We start from the raw sequence: 24935 nt of genomic DNA on the forward strand, positions 1-24935 counted from the left end.
ACCATATACGACCCCAAGATTCATTTTATTGCGGGTATGCATAGAAAATCCAGGAAACACGATAGAATCAATGAAAGACCTCATCCAACAGGACGGACAACAACCAATTTGCTAAAGACAATAAGCTGTGCAAACACAAAAGAAAAAAATTTAATAAATAGAGACTGAGTTGAAGATGGGGCAAGTGAAAGTTGATTGAAGTTATCACCTTAGGTTCAAGAACCTGATGGTTGACAGGTAATAACTATTCCTGAATTTGGTGGTGTGGGTCCTGAGGCTCCTGTACCTTCTTCCTGTTGGCAGCAGCGAGAACACAGCGTGCATGGATGGTGGGTAACATTGGTAATGGACGCTGCTTTCCTGTGACAGCACTCCATGTAGATGTGCTTAATGGTGGAGAGGGCTTTACCTGTGATGGACTGGGCCGCATTAAAAAGGAGAGAAAACCTGGACTCACATTACAGACGGAGAACTTGGGAGAAGAAATGGCAAATTTAAGTACAGGCAGAAAAAAACAAGTTGGAGGACTGTATTTGGAAGGAATGCTGGAGCCTATGAAATGATAACAGGTCCTTTTAAAAATAGGATCAGACAACATCAACATGGATTTAACATGCACTTTCTTTGGTTTAATATCAGACTAAGAGCAAAACCATTTGATGCAGTATTTGGTCATTCAGGTTTTCAAACTAAAAATTAAACCCATTTAGAGATAAGGGAGCAGGGTGCAATTCTCTCACCGGTTCAGAGCTGCAGGGATCTGTGTGGGATCTAATCTAGATCAAGGATTCGGATGAGGAAACGGTGTCATATCTCCAAGTATGCCGATGAAACAGAATTGGGAGCTGGTATGGGTTGTGAATAGTGTACAGGACTACTGGGTATATCGAGAGAAGGTGGCAAGTGGAATAAGGTGGGAAAGTTGGAGCTCAATCCTTTCAGTAGAAAAAATAGAAAGGTCCTTTTTTTTAAAAAAATGGTGAGAGGCTGGAAAGTATTGGTATTCAAAGGGATTTGAATTACTTGAACACGAATCAAAGCCCACATTGAATTGACTTTATTTCTTACATCCTTCACATACATGGAGTAAAAATCTTTACACGTTACATCTCCATCTAAATGTGAAATCATAGTAATTTATAATAAATATAACAGTCAATGTAACATAGAAATACACTCAAATAAGCGTGAGTTAATCAGTCTGTGGCCCTAGTGGAAGGAGTCTGCTGGTCCTGGCTTTTCCCGTTTGGTAGCAGCTGGAATAGATTGTGGTCGGGATGGTTTGGGTCCCCAGTGATCCTTCGGGCCCTTTTCACACACCTGTCCTTGCAAATGTCCTGAATCATGGGAAGTTCATATCTACAGATGTGCTGGACTGTCCACACCACTCCCTGCAGAGTCCTGCGATTAGGGAGGTACAGTTCCCATACCAGGCAGTGATGCAGCCAGTCAGGATGTTCTCAACTGTGCCCCTCGAGAAAGTTCCTGGGAGTTGGGGACCCATACCAAACTTCCTCAACCACCTGAAGTGAAAGAAGCACTGTTGTGCCTTTTCACTACACAGCTGGTGTGTACAGACCACGTGAGGTCCTCGGTGATGTGGGTGCTGAGGAACTTGAAGCTGTTTACCCTCTCAACCCCAGATCCATTGATGTCAACAACCAGGTCCTCTGTTTTTGTGACATTGAGGGAGAGGTTGTTTTCCTGACACCACTATGTCAGAGAGATGACTTCTTCCCTGTAGGCCACCTCATTATTGTTTGAGATTAGACCAATCAATGTAGTGTTGTCAGCAAGTTTATTTAGCAGATTACAGCTGTGGGTGAAATTTTTAAAAAATTCAAATACGAAAACTTGTTTTTATACAATTCCAATAATGTAAACAACCCAGCCCCCATTTCTGTGAAATCGGGTCCAAATTCCAGCTATGCACAACTTGTTTGTTTTGCTGTTTATGAGAGTCTTAATTTCAAAGCAATGACCCTGCGTTGCCTGACCCCTTCAATATAACCCCCTTTTGATTTGCTGTTCACCACTCCTTCCACACCACACCCAACCTCACTATCAAACCCACAGACAAGGGCAGTGCAGTGCCATTGTAGTTTGGCAGACTGACAGAGGCCACGCAGCAGCTCTTGGATATCTCATCGTAGCTACCCCTAGTCCTGCACTCCAGTGGGAATCAGGCCACTGTCTTTTTCATCACTGACCTGCAGAGATCTCCCCAGTAGCATTATTCCCCAACCCCACAACACCCATTTTTATCTTTTTCCCTCTGTAGCTTTGTACTTCTTTCTGCAAATTGTCTCCAGGCTGTGGGCCTGCTTCAGGCTCTGGCCTTCGTGCCTATGGACTTACTTTCGCTCTAAATGCCGTTTGCACGATTTTTTCCCTCTGCTCATTGGGTGTTTGTTGGATTTTTTTTAAAATTGGGTTCTTTTGGGTTTCTCGTTTTGTGGCTGTCTGTGCAAGGAGACAAATCTCAAGGTTATACTTTGCTGACAGACATACTTCAGAATGTATGAAGGGTGCAGGCAGCAGATCTTTCTGCATGAAGTTACACAGCCACAACAGTACGTTGCTGTTTTAACCACCTGCCTCTCGGATGCTAACTGACAAAGGCACTTGGATTACGAATCTGGATCTGGGGACACCCCACTCCTTCCTCACCACTGTGGCTCTCTCACAGCCTCACCCCACATTTTTATAGAGCCTGTAAAAGATCGGAGAGACAGATTTGGTTTATTGTGAAAGTGATTTAATTTATTGGTCTGTAGTGTTTGCAGTGGCATCTCATTACATTCTCAATGACACAATTGGCTACAAAAATAGGCTCCAAGGGAGCACCTTTGCTCACTAAAACCATCTGTTAAGTATGAAAATATTTCCTCAATGTTTACTACAATGTAAAACGATAACAGCAGCCACCAGAAACTAAATTATACATATATTAAATATCACTAAATGTTCTGTAATTTAAAAAACATTCTAAATTTTCATTTTCATTCAAAGTTTAACTCCCTTAGAAATATCTAAAACCATATAAAAGTCATTAAGTGGTATAAAGCTCCCCCATTAAAACTATTCGTACCCAGGAAATTATTTAAAATCCATCATTTTCCAGTGACTGTGCAAAGAGACAGGGAAAAGAAATGAGGAAAGTATTCCAGAGGGCTGAAGCGTAGTGAATTAGGCACTAAACGAGCTGGCATCTCCCCACATCGCAGTCTGGTTCCAGGAGCTGCCTTCTCCCCCAACAGCCGTCCCTTGTCCAATGGTATAACGTGTAGTGTTATGGCACAAAGCACTCCAACTGCTCCCATCAGTATTTGTCAGCTTAATCTGACGAGGAGGAGTAATACAGTTAAAAACAAAGCACAATAAGCATTTACATCAAACTGCTAACAAAATGCAGGAAACACCATTGGGCTGGGGATAGAACATGTGTGACTGTCACCTTGCTGAAATGGAGCAAAAGTGGCCTTTTGGGGACCCCTTGTGAGAATGAGGGGGAAGATGCAATGGGTAGATGGAGGCACAGGCATGAGGGGGAAGATGCAATAGATGACACGTGGTGAAGTAACTTTGTGGGGCTGAACTATGGCGTGGTGGCACAGCGGCTAGCACATCGCTTTGCAGTGCCAGTGATCACCAGTTGGGGTTTGATTCCCACTGCTGTCTGCAAGGAGTTTGCACGTTCCCACAGTCCAAAGGCACAGGGTCAGGGATGTGCGCCGTGGCCTTGCTATGTCGTCACTGGAAGTGTGACAACACCTGTGGGTTGTCCCCTCCAAAATCCTGTTGGTCTTGGCTGCTAATGACATTTCACCATGTTTCAATGAACATGTGACAAATAAAATCTGGAAACATTTTTGCCAGGTGGATCTGGACAAGGCGAATGTACGCAGTACAAAAATGCCAAAGTTTCTAAAGTGGAGCCTGTAGTAACTGTGGGACTAGGTAAATGCTGGTCTGTAAGGGGAAACAATTAAAATCCAGGAACATGATCCAACTGAAACAGACAGCAGATTACGTGGGTGGGCGGGGGAGAGGGTAGGAGGTGTTTCTAAAAGATGGGCTAGACTACAGCTGGAGGACTGTGTGCAGGTGAACCTCACCTGGATGGAGTGTCTCAGTAATGAGGCAAGAGTGATGTGTATCGTTGGTACCGAGGCTGAGGGATACATGACAGAGGTGTACAAAATTACAAGATGTAGATAGGGTGAACTGTAGGAACCTTTGACTACAGCCGAAGTGAATATGACCAGAGGGAATAGCTTGGAGTTAAGCAGCAAGGGGTTTGGAGGGAACTTGAGCAAGAATCTCTTCACCCCACATATCCAACGAGAGAGTGGTTGGAATCTGGTTCACACTGCCTGAGGGGGTGGTGGAAGCTGAGAATTAAGTACAGAACTTCAGAGTTTAAAAAAAACACCCATCTGGATGAGCATTTGAATCACTATGGCACAGAAGACCACGTGTTGGTGAATGGGATCAACATAGATAGGCACTTGATACCAGCAAAGACGAGCGGAAGGTAGGGATTGTTTCTGTATTGTATGATTCAAAGGCCAAGGGTAGCAAGTACACATAAATACCAGACCTTTCCAAAGAACACCTAATCTGTAAATATGTTACTATTCCTACATCAATACCCAGTTCAAGTGCTGGAACTCCCAGTCTAACAATGCAGCAGAGGGGCAGGTACAAATCAGTGTGGCAGCTCAGCACCACCACTTCTAGAGATGGACAACAAACACCAGCCTGCCCAGATTCTCCCACACCGAATTAAGATACTACTTGATTATCCGGGGAGGCTGTGTTCAATAACTTTGAGAGGGTTTGAGGCCATCCTCCTCACTGGGCTCAGGAGTGGTGACAAGTCACATTTTTGAACTCAGCACCATCACCATCTAATTGGTGATGGTGCCGTGTGGTTCACAGTTCTGAGGTCGTCATCAGCAATCACTAGCAGTCGAGTATAATTCTTCTCTTGATGGCTGATCTGGTCACTTGTGGGTCTTGAGATGACTGAAGAGGCCGATTCGGATCCGCAGTGTTGGCAGGTGTAGACGGTGGTGGATGGAGCCGTTTGGGCCTTTCCCAGTCTCTCCTTGCATTTAGTCTCAGCGACACAGTGGAGGTATTCTTCGAGCTGTGCAGTTCCCTCGTAGACAACCCTCCTGCAGCTTCCTTATCCTGTGCTAATTTCTCCCATCCATTCAGGATGATGTGGCACCTCCTCAGGTGGGTCGTGATATTGTCCTTGAACTGCTTTTCCTGCCCTCCAGGAATGTGCGTTGCATCCTTGAGTTGGCTGAACAGGAGGTGTTTTGGGAGGTGGGAGTCGGAAATCAGGCATATAGACGATGTGGCCGACCCATTACATTTACGAGCGGGGCCAATGAAAGGGAACTTGCAGAGATATTGTACATGCCTGCTACCTGTTTACCTCCTACCCACAGAGGAGAAGCTTTGGCAAGTTGGTGCAGCACTGAGAGAGGTAAATATTACTATGGATGCGACCGAGTGTCCGGTTGTGTAACTGGGCGGGCGGGTGAGCTGGGGCTGTGTAACCGGGTGGGTGACCTGGGCTCAGCCTTGGCTGGCAGCCAGCCTAGAAGGACAACTCGGATTCGAAGCCCGGGTAGATGGGATTCATTAACCTTGTCAGGCAGTCTGTCTAGGAGAAGGAAAACTGATACTCAACCTACAGCCTTGTGGCCTCAGCTCAATTCTTCATGCTCACCAATCCTCACTATAGACCTATGCAGTGCAGAAGGAAAGAAAAGTCCTACAGGGATGGAGAAGGGGCCAAAATTCCCCCTTGATCTTCACAAGCGAAGAACCAGCCATCATCATCATACATTGCTACCAAGCAATACACGTGGAGGAAAAGCATAATCAAATTGCCAGCTTTGGCAGGTTCAATCATCAGGGCTGCACCCATCCAGCCTCAGGAGAAAGCATTCTCCCACAAGCTTGACTTGCACCTGTTGATGACAGAAAGACAAAGACAAGTACCCCAGCAACCAATTATCCAGATAGTTTTCACCTGTCCCAGATGTATCTAGTCAATTGGGACTTGCAGAGGTCAATGCTGGAGTGGGGGCGATTGGATTATGTCAAGGGGAGGTGTTAGACTCCAGTGCCTATTGGGAAACAGTTTAACACTTAACTCACCTTCATAATGTGTGCAAAGAGATATATTGATGGTACCCACCTCCATTGATCATTCTTTGGCCCTGGGATTGTACCCCAACCACATTCTTAGAGTTCCTGTTTAGATGTCCAAAGCTCCTGTAACAGAGTTATACTAATCAATTCTACTTCCATGGTGACACATGCAGTACCAATTAAAGTATCATCAGGACGTTGCCCAGCACCCCTACATACAAAGCTACAACAATGTCGAGAACCTTGTTAATTACAATCCCTGCCTCTGACCGTCACCAGTGCTCTCAGCCCTCCCCCCTCACCACCCCAGCAATACCTACAGTCTATCAGCTGAGGTGGATTCCGACTCCAGTGTGCTCTGAATCTCCAGCAGAACTCCTGAAAATGAGTCGAGAGAGATCAAATTCAACAGCCAGCCACATGTTCTAGAGGCACATTCACACCCTTCCCCACAGCCCACTCTCGGAGGCACATTTTACATGCAGACACCAGTAACGGCTGGATGACTGTACGACAGTACTCACTCTCATCATTGAGTAATGCATGCTCCATGATCTCCACTGTCTTCTTTCCTGTAAGATGTTAATACCAGATCAGTCTGAGCTACCAGACACCCTCTGCAACATCACTCACCATTTTCCAGCCCACAGCCTCAGAAACCTGGCTCCAATCCCAACCCGAGGTACATCATCTTCCCATGAACTCTTTGGGGTGTAGAAGGATATCTCTCTTTACGTTTATGAATGAACTTCAGATGAACTTACCACTGCCCTCACTCCCAGTACTAGCCAGCTCACTTAATCCGCACTTCTGTTGTGATTGCACTGGTTCCCTGTGAATGAACAGTATAACAGCATCCTATTAAAAAGCAACCATCTTCCAACAGATATATTTGGCAGATTTAGTGGGGATGGGTATATCAGAACACAGGCAGGAGTTACCTGGCTACAGGTACAAGTTGCTCATGGCATATTGAACTGTAAATACCTTGCATTTAAGCAACTTTCTCAACATCATCATGTTCCACAGAACCTTACAGCCAATCATACAAATACACAGCAGAGATGAACGGCTAGCTAGTGCTGACTCAAGAATCATCTTTGTGATCCTTGCAATGTACTGAGAGCTCTACCCTACTGTGCTGTTTAATTAGCGGCCAACAAGCCCAGCAGCAGAAAGTCAGGGTCTCAGCAGGATAACAAATCAGATGGAGCACAGTCTCTGGATGGTGTCTCCTCAATCAGGTTAGACAGCACCATGAAAAGTCGACAATGATCCATCAGGACGAATGAGACCCTCCATCAGAAAACACAGCATTGTGTGTTGCTCGAGATTTCCAGCATCATTTGTGTGACACAGCACAACACCCAACAGGCTCTCACACCTGTTGCTGTTCCCCTGGAAATACAACCGCATAATGAGAGGGCAAGGAGTCTGAACAATTCAGTAAGTTACGAAGACAATGTTTTTTGGCCAGGCACACAAAGCTTACGTTGAGTTGGGCGTAGTGACAGGTCCATCTTGTGGAATTCTCTGTTGAGAAGTCCTGGTTCCCAATCCCTCATCAATGTCAATGACGCACCTTGGTTCCACCACAAACTTAGAGGAAACAGAGAACCTCTCAAATTCAGAAGGAGAGATGAGATAAAAACCTGAAAACAGCAAGTTAGATTTGGTCAGAAGGACATTTACTTCCAGCTGTAGGTGATCTCAGCAAGATCAGGGGTGATGGGGAGCTTGCTGAACTCAGGAGGAAGAGACAAGAATCAGTATGGTGAGGCAAGTTGCGTGGATTCACTCAAGGGTTCAGGTTAGGATGCACACCGCAGCTTTACGCAAATAGTTTATAGATTACTTATTAACTTCTAATTTTCAAAGTAACATTTAATTAGAAATTAATCTTTAGTTCAACAAGGACTGAGGTTTTTCTATTTTTACCTTAAAAATATCACCCCAGAGCTAACAATTCCATAAGGAATTAGAAGGAAAATGTCAAGATAATTATGGGGGATTTTAATATGAAAGTGGATTGGGAAAGTCAGGAAGGTACTGGATCTCAGGAGAGGGAGTTTGTAGAATGCCTACAGGATGGCTTTTTGGAGCAGCTTGTCCAGAAGCCCACCAGGGGACCGGCTGTTTTGGATCGGGTGCTGTGTAATGAACCTGAGGCAATTAGGGAGCTGGAGGTAAAGGAACCCCTTGGAAGTAGTGATCATAATATGATTGAGTTCAGTTTCAAATTTGAAAAGGAGAAGCTGGTATCAGGTGTATCGATATTTCAGTGGAACAAAGGAAATTACAGTGGTATGAGAGAGGAACTGGCCCATGTAGATTGGAAAAGTAAGCGAGATAGAGGGACGGTAGAGCAGAATTGGATGAAATTCCTACAAGAAATAAGGAAAGTTCAGGAAAAATATATCCCAAGAAAAAAGAAAATCATGAATGGAAAAATGGCACAAATGTGGCTAATACGAGAGGTTAAGGCTAAAATAAAAGCAAAAGAGATGGCTTACAAGGAAGCAAAAATTAGTGGGAAAACTGAGGACTGGACGACTTTTAAAAACTTACAGAAGGAAACTAAGAAAGTCATTAGGAAAGAAAAGATGAATTATGAAAGGAAGTTGGCGATTAACATAAAAAAGGATACTAAGTTTTTTTTAAAATATATGAAGAGTAAAAGAGTGACAAGGGTAGATACGGGACCGATTGAAAATGATACTGGAGAAATTATAATGGGTAACAAAGAGATGGCGGAGGAACTAAATGAGTATTTTGCATCAGTCTTCACAGTGGAAGACATTAGCAACATACCTGATAGCCAGAGGTCTCAGGGAATAGAATTAGGTACAGTCAAGATTACTAGAAAGTGCTTGGGAAGCTAAATGGACTAAGAATAGATAAGTGTCCCAGACTGGATGAGGTGCACCCATGGGTTCTGAAGGAGGTGGCTTTGGAGATTGTGGAGGCATTGGAAATGATCTTCTAGGGATCAATAGACTCTGGCATGGTTCCGGAGGACTGGAAGGTAGCAAACGTAATTCTGCTGTTTAAGAAAGGAGGGAGGCAGCAAAAATAAAATCACAGACCTATTAGTCTGACATCAGTAGTTGGAAAGTTATTAGAGTCAATCCTCAAGGACGAGGTTATGAAATACCTCCAAGTGCATGACAACATAGGCCCAAGCCAGCATGGCTTCATGAAGGGAAGATCCTGCCTCACCAACCTATTGGAATTTTTTGAGGTAATCTCGAATAAGATTGACAAGGGAGAGGCTGTGGATGTTGTGTATTTGGATTTTCAAAAGGCCTTCGATAAGGTGCCGCATATGAGGCTGCTTAATAAGATGAGAGTCCATGGAATTATAGGAAAGATATTGGAATGGGTGGAGCATTGGCTGATAGGCAGAAAGCAAAGGGTGGGAATAAAGGGATCCTATTCTGATTGGTTGCCGGTTACTAGTGGTGTTCCGCAGGGGTCGGTGTTGGGGCCGCTTCTTTTTACAATGTATATCGATGACTTAGATCATGGATTAAATGGTTTTGTGGCTAAGTTTGTGGATGACACCAAGATAGGTGGAGGAGCAGGAAGTGTTGAAGAAATGGGAAGGTTGCAGAGAGACTTGGTCAGTTTAGGAGAATGGGCAAAGAAATGGCAGATGAGATACAATGTTGAGAAATGTACGGTTGTACATTTTGGAAGAAGAAATAATTGGGTAGATTATTATTTAGATGGGGAGAAAATTCAAAATTCGAAAGTGCAAAGGGACTTGGGGGTCCTCGTGCAGGATGCCCTAAAGGTTAACCACCAGGTTGGATCAGCAGTAAGGAAAGCGAATGCAATGTTGGCATTCATTTCAAGGGGAATAGTGTATAAGAGTAAGGAGGTGTTGATGAGGCTCTGTGGGGCACTGGTGAGACCTCATTTGGAATTGTGTGCGCAGTTTTGGGCACCCCATCTTAGAAGGGATGTTCTGATGTTGGAGAGAGTTCAGAGAAGATTTATGAGGATGATTCCTGGAATACAGGAGCGTTTGTCAGCTCTTGGACTGTATTCATTAGAGTATAGAAGAATGAGAGGGGATCTCATAAAAACATTTCGAATATTGAAAGGGTTGGACAGAGTAGATGTGGAAAGGCTGTTTCCCTTGGTGGGTGAGTCCAGGACAAGAGGCCACAGTCTTAGAATTAGAGGGTACCCATTTAAAACAGAGACGAGGAGAAATTTTTTTAGCCAGAGGGTCATGGATTTATGGAATTCGTTGCCACATACAGCTGTGGAGGCCCGATCATTGAGGGTGTTTAAGCAGGAGATTGATAGGTATCTAATTAGTCAGGGTATCAAGGGATATGGGGAAAAAGCCAGAAATTGGAACTAGATGGGAGAATAGTTTAGCTCATGGTGGAGAGGCAGAGCAGACTCAATGGGCCAAATGGCCTACTTCTGCTCCTTTGTCTTGTGATCTTGTGAAGATATTGTGCTTCCTTGCAACAACTATAAGTTTCCAGCTTGGTTGAACTATTATACAATAATAAGAACCTTACTCATCTCACTGACAATTCCAATATTTGTGCCCAATGTGTAGACTGCTCCAGCGCACTACAGAAAGCAGCTGGTACTCCAACCCCTACCTTGGCCAGACTTTGTGAAGACGCAGGATGCAATTCCGCTCACATCCTCTTTCCTGATGCACTCATACCGAACTTGATTTCTAAGGGTCGGGAGAGAGATGACCTGGACATCACCAAGGTTTGTGAGCACCAGGAGCCCATTTTCATTGTAATCATCTGCTCGACTGCTGCTGAAATTGGCCACCGACACTTTCCGCACCCGGGACCCTTCCACTGCCGTCAGCTTCAGCTTGGTTTTCGTGCTGACTTTTGGTAGTGTGAATATCTGTCAAGAGAACAGAGCAGAGATACAGTACCTCATGACAGAACCGACCTTGACCACGTATGGTATGGAGCAGGGGTAGAGTTGTTTAAGTCACTGTAGAATGCAGGGAACGTAGCTCATACCCAGAACACTGCCAAACATAAAAGAAAAAAAACAGTTCCAGATCTGGAAAACATTGTTATTCCAGCCACATTGTCTCCAGCTTAGTCTGAGATAAATGTGACATCCAAAGGATGGGAATGGAGGTGGATCCAGGGATAACATTTTATTCCTCCCCCTGGATATGTGGTCGTTGCCTTAGGTCACACGTATTGCCCATCCCATTTACCAATCAAAATGAGTTACTTGGTCCTGGATCGTGTTGCGGTGCTCATGATGGTTGAGTTGCACTCAGAGACAGTCATGCAAATGTCACACCACTCTTTAAGGAGGGAGGAAGGCAAAAGAAAGGAAATTATAACCTCAGTGGTTGGGAAAATGTTATTAAGGATGAGGTATCAGGATACAAGTCAAAGTCAGCATGGTTTCTGTAAAGGGAAATTTTACCTGACAAATCTGTTAGAGTTCTTCGAGGAAGTAACAAGCAGGGTGGACAAAGAAGAGGCAGTGGATGTCATTTACTTAGATTTTTAGAAAGTGCGAGGCTGCTTAACAAGATAAACTATTATGGCATTGCAGGAAAGATACTGGCATGGATAGAGGAATGGCTGACAGGTAGGAGGCAGTGAGTGGAAATAAAATGGGCCTTTTCTGGTTGGCTGCCAGTGACTAGTGGTGTTACTCTGGGGTCAGTATTGGGACCACTACTTTTCACATTGTTTGTCGATGATTTAGATAATGGGATTGATGGCTTTGTGGCAAAGTTTGCGGATGATACGATGATAGGTGGAGGGGTAGGTAGTGCTGAAAAAGCAAGGCAATTACAACAGGACTTAGACAAAATGGAAGAATGGGCAAAAAAAGTGGCAGATGGAATACGGTGCTGGGAAATGTATGGTAATGATTTTAGTAGAAGGAATAGTGCAGACTAATATCTAAATGGTAGAAAACTCAAACATCAGAGGTGCAGAGGGACTTGGGAGGTCTTGTGCAAGACTCCCAGAAGGTTAATTTACAGGTTGAGTCTGTGGTAAAGAAGGCAAATGCAATGTTGGCATTTATTTCAGGTGGAATAGAATATAAAAGCAAGGAGATAATGCTGAGCCTTTATAAAACACCAGTCAGCAATATCGTCAACAGTTTTGGGCCCCATATCTCAGAAAGGATGTGTTATCATTAAAGAGTCCAGAGGAAGTTCACAAGGATGATTCTGGGAATGAAGGAGTTAATATATGAGGAGCATTTGGCAGCTTTGGGCCTGTACTCACTGGAATTTAGAAGAATGCAGGGGATCTGATTGAAACATACCAAATGTTGAAAGGACTAGATAGAGTAGATGTGGAGAAAATGTTTCCTGTGGTGGGGTGTCCAGAACTATCGGGCACAGCCTCAAAATTGAGAGGGATCTTTTAGAACAGAGGTCAAGAGGACAATTTTTAGTCAGAGAGAAGCTCTGAGGAATGCTGTGCCACAGACTGCGGCAGAGGCCAAGTCCTTGGGTATATTTAAGGTGGAAATTGATAGTTTCCTGGTTGATCAGGGCCTCAAAGGATATGTTCAGAAGGCAGGTGTGTGGGGTTGAGTGGGATCTGGGATCAGCCATGATGGAATGGCGGAACAGACTCGATGGGCTGAATGGCCTAATTCTGCTCCCATGTCTAATGGAGTCAGAGAACCACAGCATGGGTAGAGTCCCTTTGGTCCATTTAAGGCATACTAACTATTGACCACACATATACACGGAAACTAATCCCATTAAAAACTCTCTCCACATTCTTGTCAACTTTCCCCATTTTATCATTTGCCTAAACACTAGAGGCCAATTTACCTACAGACCTGCATGACTTTGGGACGTACCTAGGGCAGACCCACAGTCACAGGCAGAAGGTACAAACTCCATGATGAACCTGATCATCTTTACTAACATTCCACCACATTCCTGACTTGTAGCTCATACCTCATTGGCACACAAGTGATGTGGGGAGAGCGAGATGGATAACCAAATCACCGCCAAGCGCAATTTGGTCAAATGCTCAAAGTTCCTGTAGGTCCTTGCTCAAGTCATATAGGAAATGCCCAGCAGTGGAACGCCAACATCCTGCAGCTTCCCAACTGAAGCTGGATACTCTGGGTACTGAACATATGCTGGTTCTTACAAGCTACAAACTCAGTTCCATGCGGTGTCAGGACAGCAAGAAATGGCCAAATGGAGATAGGTAGGATTTGGGTAATTTAACAGCCAATTAACAATGCTTCCTGAATGAGGGGGGTCTTATTGAAACCTTGATGGAGTGGATGTGGAGAGGATATTTCCTATAGTGGGAGAGTCTAGGGACCAGAGGACAACTATTTACAAACTTAGAACAGAGATGAGGAGAAATTTCTTGAGCCTGAGGGTGGTGAATCTGTGGAATTCATGGCCACAGATGGCTGTGGAGGCCAAGTCATTGAAGCCCTGACTAAACAAGAGCCTATCAACCTCTGCTTTAAATATACTTAAAGGTTACAGGGAGAAGACAGGAAAATTGGGTTGAGAGAGATGATGGAGAGGAGCAGACTCGACAGGCTGAATGGCCTAATTCTGCCCCTATGTCTAATGGTGCAGTTTGTTGCAATCATTGAAAATGTATGGCATGTGAAGAGGCCATTCATCCCACGAACATCCAAAGAGCCTGCTGCTCAAATATACGTCAAGGGCTTTACGTGGCAAGGATTTCTGCTACTTCCACTCTATCCTTATACCATTTATATTAAATCTAAGCATGTTTATTGACCCCTCAGCAATGGGAAATAAAATAGTACAGATGAGTTTGGGGTTCCTCATTCAAGTCTGTTCCAAAGAGAACAGCCTTTGCTTTTCCAATTTTCCCTCATAGCTACAACTTTCCAGTTCTGGTGACCTTTTCATTTTTAGATAAATTGGTCATACCTCAGTTAGAACCTTAGTTTCCACCTTTTTCCCTAATTATTCCAATGACAACCAGAATATGATCAAACCCCTCCTCACAGAAGTGCTCTCCACTCTGCCCAATATTCCCAAAATCAACTCCATAGTCCCCTTCCCAACCTTTATTTTTATGTTAGGCTTGCTGTACACTGGCTGAACAGTTCTGGATACAATTTAGGGATTCTGTAGCCTGTATATTGACTGTACTCTGCCAATACTTAGGAAATTAAAATTCCCCATCATCTGTGCCCTAATGTTAATTCATTTTCAGGAATTTGAGGTTAAATTTCTCTTACACAGGCACGAGACCACCTTTTTTGCTCTTTACTTCAACCAAATGGCCTGAGTTTACAATCTTTTTAACACATTAGCCATTTCACAATTCTGATTAATGAGGCGATAGAGCCATCTCTCCTTCATCCTATCATCTCATATGAAGAGCCTACCTGGGGATATGAAGCTGACATCCCCACGCTGTAACTGCTAAAGCACACTTCCACATGTCCAATGCACGCAAGCACCATATTTATTTTGGTTTATGTTCCAACATTTGTCAGCCGTCTTCCAATCTCATGAGAAATAGCAGGAGTAGGCCACTGGGCCGTTAAGCTTACTTCATTATTCAGTAAGATCTTGATTCATCTGGCCACGGACGGCTCCCCTTACCTGCCTTTTTCCCCATAATCCCTAATTTCCCTACTACGTAAAAATCTAACTTTTCTACTTAAGGAGGAAGCCTCTATTGCTTTTTTTTTTGCCCAAAACATTGACTATTTCTCTCCATAGACGCTGCCTGATCTGCTGAGTTCCTCCAGCATTTTGTGTGTTGCTAGAGAATTCCACCTCACCTTCATCCTAAATCTACTCCCCTACATCTTGAGGTTACGTCCCCTAGTTCTAGCCTCACCTATCAGCAGAAACAAGTTCCCTGTCTCTATCTAGTCTGTACCCTTCAAAGTTTTGTTTCTATGAAATCCTCTCATATTCTTATGAATTCCAGTGAGTGTAGATCCAGGCAACTCAATCTCTACTCAAAAGCTAACCCCCTCTTTAAAACCCTTTTATGTTCATATCCGCATTTCTCTCCTCCAATCTTCCATAAGGCTTCCCATCCACTATAAACCAGTTTAAATTCTTCCCCACAGCACTAAAAAGCCTGAGACCTAGCAAGCCTCAGTTCTGTAGATGTGCAACCAGACGAGCACTTTCTAGTTCCAGAATTGGTGCTAGCTCATTAAATTCTACCGCTGCATCTCACCCTTTAGATGCTCTTACCACTGGAGCACTCACAACATCCTTGCCTGTCAATACCAGTAAGGCACCCCGTGGCTATATCTTGAGCACCACTCTTGTATATTGGGGATTCAGATAAATTGTCTCCACCTCAACATATAGTATCTGACCTGGTTTTGTAATCACAATCCAAGGCTGAATATTGAAAGGGCTGGATAGAGTGGATGTGGAGAGGATGTTTCCAGTAATGGGAGAGTCTAGGTTCTGGGGCAAAGCCTCAGAATATAAGGATGTCCCTTTAGTACAGAAATTGAAAAGGAATTTCTTTAGCTAGAGGGTGGTGAATCTGAGGACGACTGTACAGGCCAAGTGATTGGGTATATTTAAAGAGGAGGTTGATAGATTCTTGATTAGCAAGGGTTTTGAAGGTTACCAGGAGAAGGCAGGAGAATGGGGTTGAGAGGGAAAATAAATCAGCCGTGATCAAATGGCGGAATAGAGTCAGAGGGCTGAACGGCCTCATTCTGCTCCTGTCCTGTGGCTTAAGGCTCAATCAGTTAATTTTCAAGTCATTGATACAGGTTGACCATAGGGGAAAGTTAGTGATGGGTGAGTTTTCAAGTTTCAAAGGGTGGTAGTTACTCCTGTGTAGGTTTCGGTCATCTGCAAGCACTTGGACTGTGTCACTGCCACCGTCAGGCCACACCTCAAAGTTGCTTCAACATACTGTCAGTACAGATTACAGTGGACTGCAGACCGATATGACTCATCTTTCTCATGGGATTACTGACAAAGCTGTGATGCAGTACACGCAATTCCGGTTTAAGTAGATACAACACAGATTCCTTAATTTGAGATTCTGAAATAAATCTTCAAAATTTGCTCAAAAGCCAAATTTAACAATTTTTACCAGAAACCCAGATAATAAGGAAATCAGAGTTCTGTGATATTATATTAAATAAAGACTACATTTTTTTTTGTCAATAACTCTGAAATGGAAACTTTTGCATCTGCAGTAGTATTGAAGGCTGGAAGAACATCAAGACAGACCCAGACTGTTCTCTGAATTTGCTGGATAGATTGAACAATTACCTTGAACTGTTCTTCAGATATGACCAACAGCATGTGGTTCCCATGCATGTCAGGGCTTCTGGAAAGGTCATGAGCTGCTTCTAGAGGTTCAGGTAGAAAAATCCCCCGAGCATCCAGAATAAAGATACCAACCACAGGGGCTCTGTGCATTAGCTGAATTTCCTTTGCTGTGAAGACATTAGAATACGTTGATCAGAACTGAAATAATTCAAAATTTCTGCAGCTTGTTTGCAAAGGTCAAAGAATTAATATTAATGCAATATTTTTTCCAAAAAAAGGGATTGTGTATTATGATTGTGTATATATGTATTAATATTACTATATTCTTCCATTTATTCTTTGATAATCCAGTAGTTGAATCAAGCAGTACTGTTTGATTTATCAGGGAACTAGATCCTGCAAAGATTGTTATCACAAGCAGCTCAAGGGATGATTGAGGACAAGGTGGTTGCCAGGAGATTTGTGAGCACAGTTCACGCTACAAATTCTATTAAGCTCAGGTAATGAACTGAAAGCAGACAGCCAATAGCACTGTGCTCATTCAGTAACCATTTTCTATGGTTCCTTAAAGATTAGGATTAGAAATAAAATGGCTTTGTTCGAAAGTCTTAAGCAGTTCAACAGCATTAGGACAGGGTGGCACCACTCGTGGCATTAATCACCTGTCACAGCTTTGGCAACCTGTCCACTCTTCTTGGATGAGATTAGACTGCACGTGTGTGTGTGAGAGATGGATATTTGACAACATCATGATGACACACAGTAAAAGTGAGAATCAAAAGTAGTCTAATCAGCATTGATAAAGTTGGAGGCACTAAGCTACAGGCTCAGGGCTATAACATAGTATCACACATCCTACAAGGGATGGCAGTGTTCAGCTTACTCACCCTGTGTTGCAGTGACTGGCTCTTCCATTCTCCTCTCGACTGGAGGGACGTGAATAGCATAAGCAAATACAGTTCCACCGTTGGTACCAGCCCATAGTGATGGCTCATGATAGGAACCTGCAGAACCAAAGTAAAGTCCACTCAGCTTCAAGAAATGCAGCTCAGTTTCTAGTCCAGCCACTGTTGTGTTGATTACAGTAACAAAAACAAAATTTACACACGAGATGAGCAGAACAAAAAGATGCACAAGATACTGGAGATAGTCTTCAACAATGACAGTTTGTCTGTTCAACAGGAGATACTGGAGAGGGATAGAAGATATACTCCGCGTGATAAATAGGCATTACTCAAAATCCAGTCGAGATGCCAGAATTGATTTATTAAAAAACAACTATTATTTCATAACAAGTTGTTTTACAGAATAGAATGTTATACTTTTAAATGTGTAAAGTAGGATGCACAGTAAGTGGAATATCGATAGACAGAGCTTACAGGGGAACATTTATTGATGTGATTGTCCAAAAGCCACAAAGGATCGTGGAATCCCACATTCCACTACGTCCAATATCTGTACCTGGCCAGATCACCCATGAATCATATGGGCAAAATCTAACACAGAAGACAACAGTGCTGAATTTATTAATAGTTCTTTTGCATTGAAGACTCCAGCCCATGTACAATAAACTCCAGGAGGTGGAAAGGAGCGGTTTAGTTCCAGACACAACCCACTAAACTTGAAATATTAAACCTCACTGACATATTGATCGAGGCATGAACTATCTTTTGTGTGACAACTCCCCAGGATCAACAGCTCAATAAGCAATTTTCCCTCACCATCTCTTACAAAGGAATCTGCAAAGTAAAGTGATCGGACAAATCCAGTGAAGGAGTCATCAGCAGAACGAGCCTCAATCCTGCGCTGCACGGGTGCTAGCTCCATTTCATTCAGTGCTTCTCGATCCATCCTGGCATTAGCCTCCTGCACCTGGAGGCACAGAATGATCACATTACATCAGTGGTAGGACAGGCACAGTAACAGACCACCTAGAACTTCCGTTTGTCAGTTAATGAGGTTTTACTTAAGCAAATTATGTTTTACAAATCCGAATCTTTAAGAAGGTGCAAAGACAATGTAGATAAGATGGAAATGAGTGGATAGTGTGCTACAATTTTCAAAAGTAATTTCATAAAGTGCATCACAAAACAGGTTCATAAAATAAAACGGCTTGTGCATCTTTTCTAGGATGGGGCTGAGATATCAGTGAGGAGAGGTGTAGGGGAAAGTAGGAATAAATGGTTCCTTTTCATGCAGATAGACAGGAACAAAAGGATGCCATAGGATTCAGTTCTGAGCCCTTAGTATTTACTATGATAACTTTAATGAATACAGTGAAACACGTCCAAGTTTGCTGATGATAAAAGGTAGGTGGGAGAGCGAGTTGTGAGGAAGTCTACACAAGGTCTAATAAACAGATGAAATAAGAAGATGGGAACATAATGTGGGAAACATGAGGTTATGCACTCAGATAGGAAAACAAAAACTAGCAATAACATTTATTAATATTATTCAGAAACTAATAGAATGAATGGAAAACAAATCCTAGTGTGCTGATCCAAAAGATGCACAAAGTGATGTGAGTACTTAGAGAAATTAAAGTGGCAAATGACTTGTTCTTCATTGCATGGAGAACAGAGTACGCAAGGAGATCTGCACTACTGTGTGTGGTTTTATTATTTGTATTAAGTGTTGGAACCAGTACAAGGGAGATTCTCCAGACCAATCCAGGAGAAAGTGCTTGTTCTACAGGGAAAATTTAAGTTGACTTATGCTCCCTAGAGTTAAGGAAATGAACAGATGGTATTGAAACATAAGAGGAGTCTCAGATATTGCCAGGATTACGTGATGAAGTGAAAGGCTCATCAGATTGAAATGAAGAAACCCCTAGAGGGATTCTACATTCTAGAGGGCTTTAGGTGTCTAATCGTTTAGATGTACTCAATTCCAAAATTAATATTTAACTTAAAAGTCAAAGAGATACTGCAACAATTCATTATCACAACATAGAAGACCACTCAGATCATTAAGTCTATAACACCTCACAGTATTCCCAGTCCTCCACTCTGCACACCACACACACTTCCACGCTGGAGCCTATTCTCCATCAATCATCTCCACTCTGATATGTGTGATTTGAGAGGGGTGGATGGAAGACGATGGCGGTGATGGTGGGACTGGTTTACTTACAGAATTGAGGCCTGTAGAATTGAAGAGTCATTCACAACATGGACAGGAAATCAGTTCACAAGCAAAACAAGCAACAGTAATAAACTTGCCATTGCCAGCATACATCAGAATTCCTGCACCTGTCCTGCAGTCTGATCAGCTGCAGTTAACCAGCCCCAGCACCACTTGCATCACTTCTATAATATTCAGCTCTGATGCCAGCTCATGGGTTTGAAGCAGGGACTGCCACATCATTTTATGTTTCACTGCAATTACTAAAAAAAAATTAAGATTGTCAAGCTTTACTTTTTTTTTCTCTCAATGTAGAGGAAATCTAGTCAAAGTAGACTGATTTTTTTTAAGCAGCAATGAAGGACTGAAGGATTGGGTGGGAAGGAACGTGGAGATACTAAACTAGCTATAACATGGAGCAGGACTCAGCAGCCATGCGGACTACTCCTGCATAGCTTGCACTACTGCAGTAAAAGGCGGGTGTAGAGTGACACTACGTTCACATCAAAGGAATATCAGCTGTTCAGCAACTCTGACACAAGCACGAACACACCTCCATCACCTTGTAATCCTTCAGATATCGAGTAGGTACAGAACATTTTCAATCGCTGAGATGCACACAGAACTCCCACCCTCAAACCCAATCAAAGATGCAGACCTCCTCTAACCTTAGCTGCACCGTTCCCAGGTACCGGCCGCTTCCTTCCAGACGTTCTGGTGCCCCGGATCCGACGGAAGGATTGCCGCAGTGATTTCTTAATCGACTTTACTCGTGACAGGGGACCTTCGAGTGCCAACTGGTCACTGGGGTGCAGTGTGCATCTACAGCAGGACAGAAGGATAGCTGTCTTTGAACCTGGTAAAATGTGCTTGAAAACTTTTATATCTTCTGCATGATGGGGGGCGGTGGGTAGGAGAGAGAATGGGTGGAATCTTTGATTATGCTGGCTGCTTTCCTCAAGCAGCAAGAACCGTAGGCAGAATTCATAGAGCGGAGGCTAATACACTTCATATAGATTTCTGAGGCATTTGAGCAAGTTCTACATTAGTAAGCTTGTAAAAACTGGATCTCATTGAACTAAAAAAAGATCTGGTTAGGCAGTAGAAGATGGCATTCGCAATGGAAACAAATGATTCTTGTGTGAGTATTCTGTGAATTTGATAGACAAACACTCAAAGTGGAAACAAAAGACTGGAAATATAAATAGTATAAATTCTTAATTTATTTAAATAAGAGCCAAATAATCAAATTTGTTTTCATGAAAATTTCTGAATATTTACAAGGGAGGGCTGAATTATAGGGAGAGGAGGGGCAGGTTAGGACTCCCTTATTTACATATAGCGTGGAATAGGCCCTTCAAGCTGCATTATTTAATCCTAGCCCAATCATAGGACAATTAACAGTAACCTATTAACCTACTAACTAGTAGGGAGGAAGCCCGAGCAGCCACTGACAAAATGTACAGGCAGTGGAGGGAATTGAACCCAGGTCGCTAGTATTGTAAAGCGTTGTGCTAACCACTACACTACTGTGCCGCCCTAACTCAGAATATTGGAGACTGAGGGATGATCAATAGGATGTAAAAAAAAAATGGTCCATGGTACGATGAATGTACAGTCTTATTCCAAAGAAAGGGGATTAAGAAACTAAAGGACATAGGTTAAAGGTGAAAAGTGAAAGATTTCAAAGGGACCTAAGCAACAGCTCCTTCATGCATAGAGGGATGAGCTGCTAGTTAAAGTGGTTGAGGCACATACAATAATCTTATGAGAATAGGTTTAGTGAACTCAGCCTTTTCTCCTTGGAGCGACGGAGGATGAGAAGTGACCTGATAGAGGTGTACAAGATGATGAGAGGCATTGATCGTGTGGATAGTCAGAGACTTTTTCCCAGGGCTGAAATAGCTAATACGAGAGGGCACAGTTTTAAGGTGCTTGGAAGTAGGTACAGAGGAGATGTCTGGGGTGAGTTAATTGTTTTTTTTAAAAAACGCGGAGAGTGGTGAGTGTGTGGAATGGGCTGCCAGTGGCGGCGGAAACAATAGGGTCTTTTAAGAGACTCCTGGACAGGTATATGGAGTTTAGAAAAATAGAGGGCTATGGGTAACCCTAGGTAATTTCTAAATTAAGTACATGTTCAGCACAGCATCGTGGGCTGAATAGCCTTTTTTTTTTTTTAGGTTTTCTATGTTTCTAATAATATTTAAAAGACAATTTGAAGAAAGGGGTCTAGAAGGATAGGTTGGCGGTTTGAGGGACCCATTTCCACACTCTATTGATGTACGTCTCTAAACTGATGTACATAGGACCAAAAAAAAAAATGAACGGATTTCACTGCAGTTTAGTGCCTGGTCTTCCATATTGTATCAACAAGTAATAGATCAGAATATCATTTAAGTGAACAGCCAAAGGCAGCAGGAGCTTCAAGGATATTCATCAGTTTTCATCTACGAATCACTGAAAAAGTTAGAAGGCAATTAAATATTAATTATACTCCAGTTATAAACGGAGGAAGTTTTGATATACCTATACTGAGAGCTAGTTGTTAGATGTTTACTGGCTGCTGGTCTTGCTAAGAGTACAGTGTGTTCATTGTAGACCCTGTTGATTATGGGGGATGATTACATAAACTATGGGTTGCATTCCACAGAACGTGTAGTATTAAGAAATATGATGAACATGCCTTGGGCTGTGAAGCATTCAGGCACCATGCCTTCACACAGTAGAGGCTAGAGCTGAACTCTCTCCCACAGAGTAAACGTTGGCTCAATTCCAATTCCAAGGTTGATAAGTTGTTGATAGACAAGTTGTCAGGCCAAGTGCTGGAATTCAGAAACAGATCAGCCTTCCTCTCAATAAATGCCAAAAGTGCTGAACAGCCCACTCGTTCCCATTTCCCTTAACACGAACATAGGAGAATAGGAGGAAGAGGACAGCACCCCCCTCGGCCTGTCCTGCTATTCAATACAATTATGGCCAATCTCCTCTTCTGTACCAATTCCCAATCATCCTGAATTCATTCACCTCTCAAAGGTTTACCTACCTCTTCAAATACCTTCCATGATTTACTCTCCACAATTCTCCGGGGTGGAAAATTCCAGAGAATCACCCTGCAAGAAACTCTTACAGCTTTAAATAACCATTTCCTGATTTTGTAACCATGTCCCCTCATTTCAGGGACTCCCAGTTGTACAGACATTTCAGTATTTACTCTATTATATCCTCTTAGGACCTTGTACGCTTTCAAATAATATTACCACCGATTATTCTAAACTCCAAAGGATACAACATCTTCTCTAACTGCTCAATGTAGGGCAACCCTCTGATTCAGAGGTAAGTGGGAACGGGAAGTGTGATCCCCAATGTGCCTGATTCACACTGGGAAGTCACTCCCAGCTACAGCCTTGCATGATGGATGACCTGACGCAGCGAATTGATGCTGTGTTCTTTCTTAAGGAGACTATAACTGTACACAGTATGTACACCCTACACAATTGGAAAAATACTTCATTTCCCAACTCCAGCCTTCTCAGTAAAAACCAAAATGCCCTTTGCTTTCCAAACTATTTGCTGTATGTGCCTGGTAACTGATTCATGCACAAGGACACTGAGATCCCTCAAATTATTTCCAATCTACAATAGTCTGTTTTTTAAAATGATTTTAGAAAGCGCACAACCTCACTTTCCCACATTAACCTTCAGTTGCCAAGATTTTGCCCACTCACTCATCTACATCCTTTTGCAGTCAAAATCTCCTCACTGCAACCTATCTTTCCAACTATTTTTAATATCGTTGGCACACTTGTATCGCTTACAGTCTGCCCAGTTCTCCAGTACATTACATACAAACTTCAACTTTCTAACGTTGTTTAATTGGCAACCAATGTGCAAATTAGAGGTGAGAGGGTGTTTCAGTTTGAGATGAAACAGGGCAAAAAAAAAAAAAAAAAGCAGATCCAATGGAAACTCAGATTAAAGTTTGCATTACAACTGTGGAATTCCCTGTCACATGGAATATGAGGAAATGATTTCAGGGACAAGATGGATGAACAAGGAACAGGATAATGCGGATGGGATTTCATGAAAGAAATCAGAGAAGGTTGGTGCACATTATAAATGCAAGCATTTGCCAAAAAGCCTTTCTTTATGCTGTAAGTGCTCAACTTAGACAAAACACAAGATTCAAAGAAAAATTGCTGCAGCCACACAGGACTGAGTATCAATTTAAAATGGGATCCAAACTAAAGAGCAGAGTGAATGTCATGCCCCAACTCGATAGGACAGACCATTTCTTCAACTGACCTGACCATGACAGTACGTTTTTGTTGATAGTCATAGAGGCCAAAGCCATGACTTGTGCCAAACGTTACCAGCTTCCATTCTGAGTGCAGGGCAAGCGACGTGACAACAGCTGGAGGCTGGCACTGCACGAGGGCAAAAGGCTGGAAGCCAGCGGGAAAGTGAACCAAGTCCTCGTGTGGGTTCAACCGCTCATGCCCTTTCCACTTGAAAGTGTCCTGGTCCTGCAAAATGTCGACCAGAGTGCAGGCCACTGTCTGGTCCACAGCCTCATCGTTCAGCTCCATGACCAAAACCTGCCAGAGGAAAACAAGGTCATCAGTGTGACAGGACCAGCAAGAGCCCACCTCCACACCAACATTCTGCAGCCACGCAAGCAGGTTCTGACAGACACTTGATACACATCTACACAGTACAGGATTTGACTCTCGTAACAGAGGCTTGTAGCAAAGGGGCTCTTCTATTTAGGAATATAGTCAAACAAAATTTATGTGGTTTGTTAATCGAGTAGGCCAAAAACTTGTAGTGAAACAGTAATAAAATGTGACAAGACATAGCAAACCATGTGTGAAGGTCAGACTGGTACACACAGACTGATAATAGGGTACACACAGATAAAGTATAGACGATAAGCTTCAGCAGATGGCCAGAAACAACATCAAATGCACAAGGGCAGCAAGGACATGGGAAATCTCAAGGCTAAAAAAAAAATGATAGATGTAGAAGCTCAGTATTGGAGAGAAAAAATAAACAGGCTTTCAGGAACTTAAACACAACTAGAGGAAGCACAAGAGATTCTGCAGATGCTGAAGTCAAGAGCTACAGACGCTAATAAAGGAATCTGACTTAGGAGACTATACATGTCCTAACTGACTTTGAATTTGCAAAACAAAAAAAACCAAAAACAGACCAAGGTTAATAATGACAGGCACAACTCAGTTACAGAGTGTTTACAAGCACAGGCCTGACAGAGCAAAAATGAATAACAGAAGGCTGAGAGTTGTTCAGAGCATAAACCCAGAAGAGGGTGCACCGAGATGGGAACTCGATGCAAGTTATTAGCTTCTCTTTG

At 43.0% G+C, this 24935-nt stretch overlaps 1 protein-coding gene across 7 annotated transcripts in view; it reads right to left on the reverse strand.

Moving 5' to 3' along the window:
- Positions 1-1136: 1136 nt before the first annotated feature.
- The window catches only part of llgl2 (LLGL scribble cell polarity complex component 2), a 192734-nt gene continuing 168935 nt past the window's right edge, over positions 1137-24935 (reverse strand). For 6 of the 7 annotated variants that reach the window (XM_072241940.1, XM_072241941.1, XM_072241944.1 and 3 more), the window contains 12 exons: positions 23867-24159; positions 20233-20386; positions 18163-18313; positions 17329-17445; positions 16442-16608; positions 10806-11070; positions 7670-7829; positions 6942-7009; positions 6702-6749; positions 6498-6555; positions 6224-6300; positions 1137-3342 (listed from right to left, as the gene is read on the reverse strand). In XM_072241940.1, the coding sequence (XP_072098041.1) occupies positions 3338-3342; positions 6224-6300; positions 6498-6555; positions 6702-6749; positions 6942-7009; positions 7670-7829; positions 10806-11070; positions 16442-16608; positions 17329-17445; positions 18163-18313; positions 20233-20386; positions 23867-24159 (1563 nt within the window). In that variant the 3' untranslated portion in view covers positions 1137-3337. Of the gene's footprint in view, positions 3343-6223; positions 6301-6497; positions 6556-6701; positions 6750-6941; positions 7010-7669; positions 7830-10805; positions 11071-16441; positions 16609-17328; positions 17446-18162; positions 18314-20232; positions 20387-22247; positions 22387-23866; positions 24160-24935 lie in introns of those variants that run through there. The other variant, XM_072241946.1, reaches the window with a different exon arrangement.

This window comes from Mobula birostris, chromosome 24, assembly GCF_030028105.1.
Source record: "Mobula birostris isolate sMobBir1 chromosome 24, sMobBir1.hap1, whole genome shotgun sequence".
In the NCBI taxonomy this organism is placed as follows: domain Eukaryota; kingdom Metazoa; phylum Chordata; class Chondrichthyes; order Myliobatiformes; family Myliobatidae; genus Mobula; species Mobula birostris.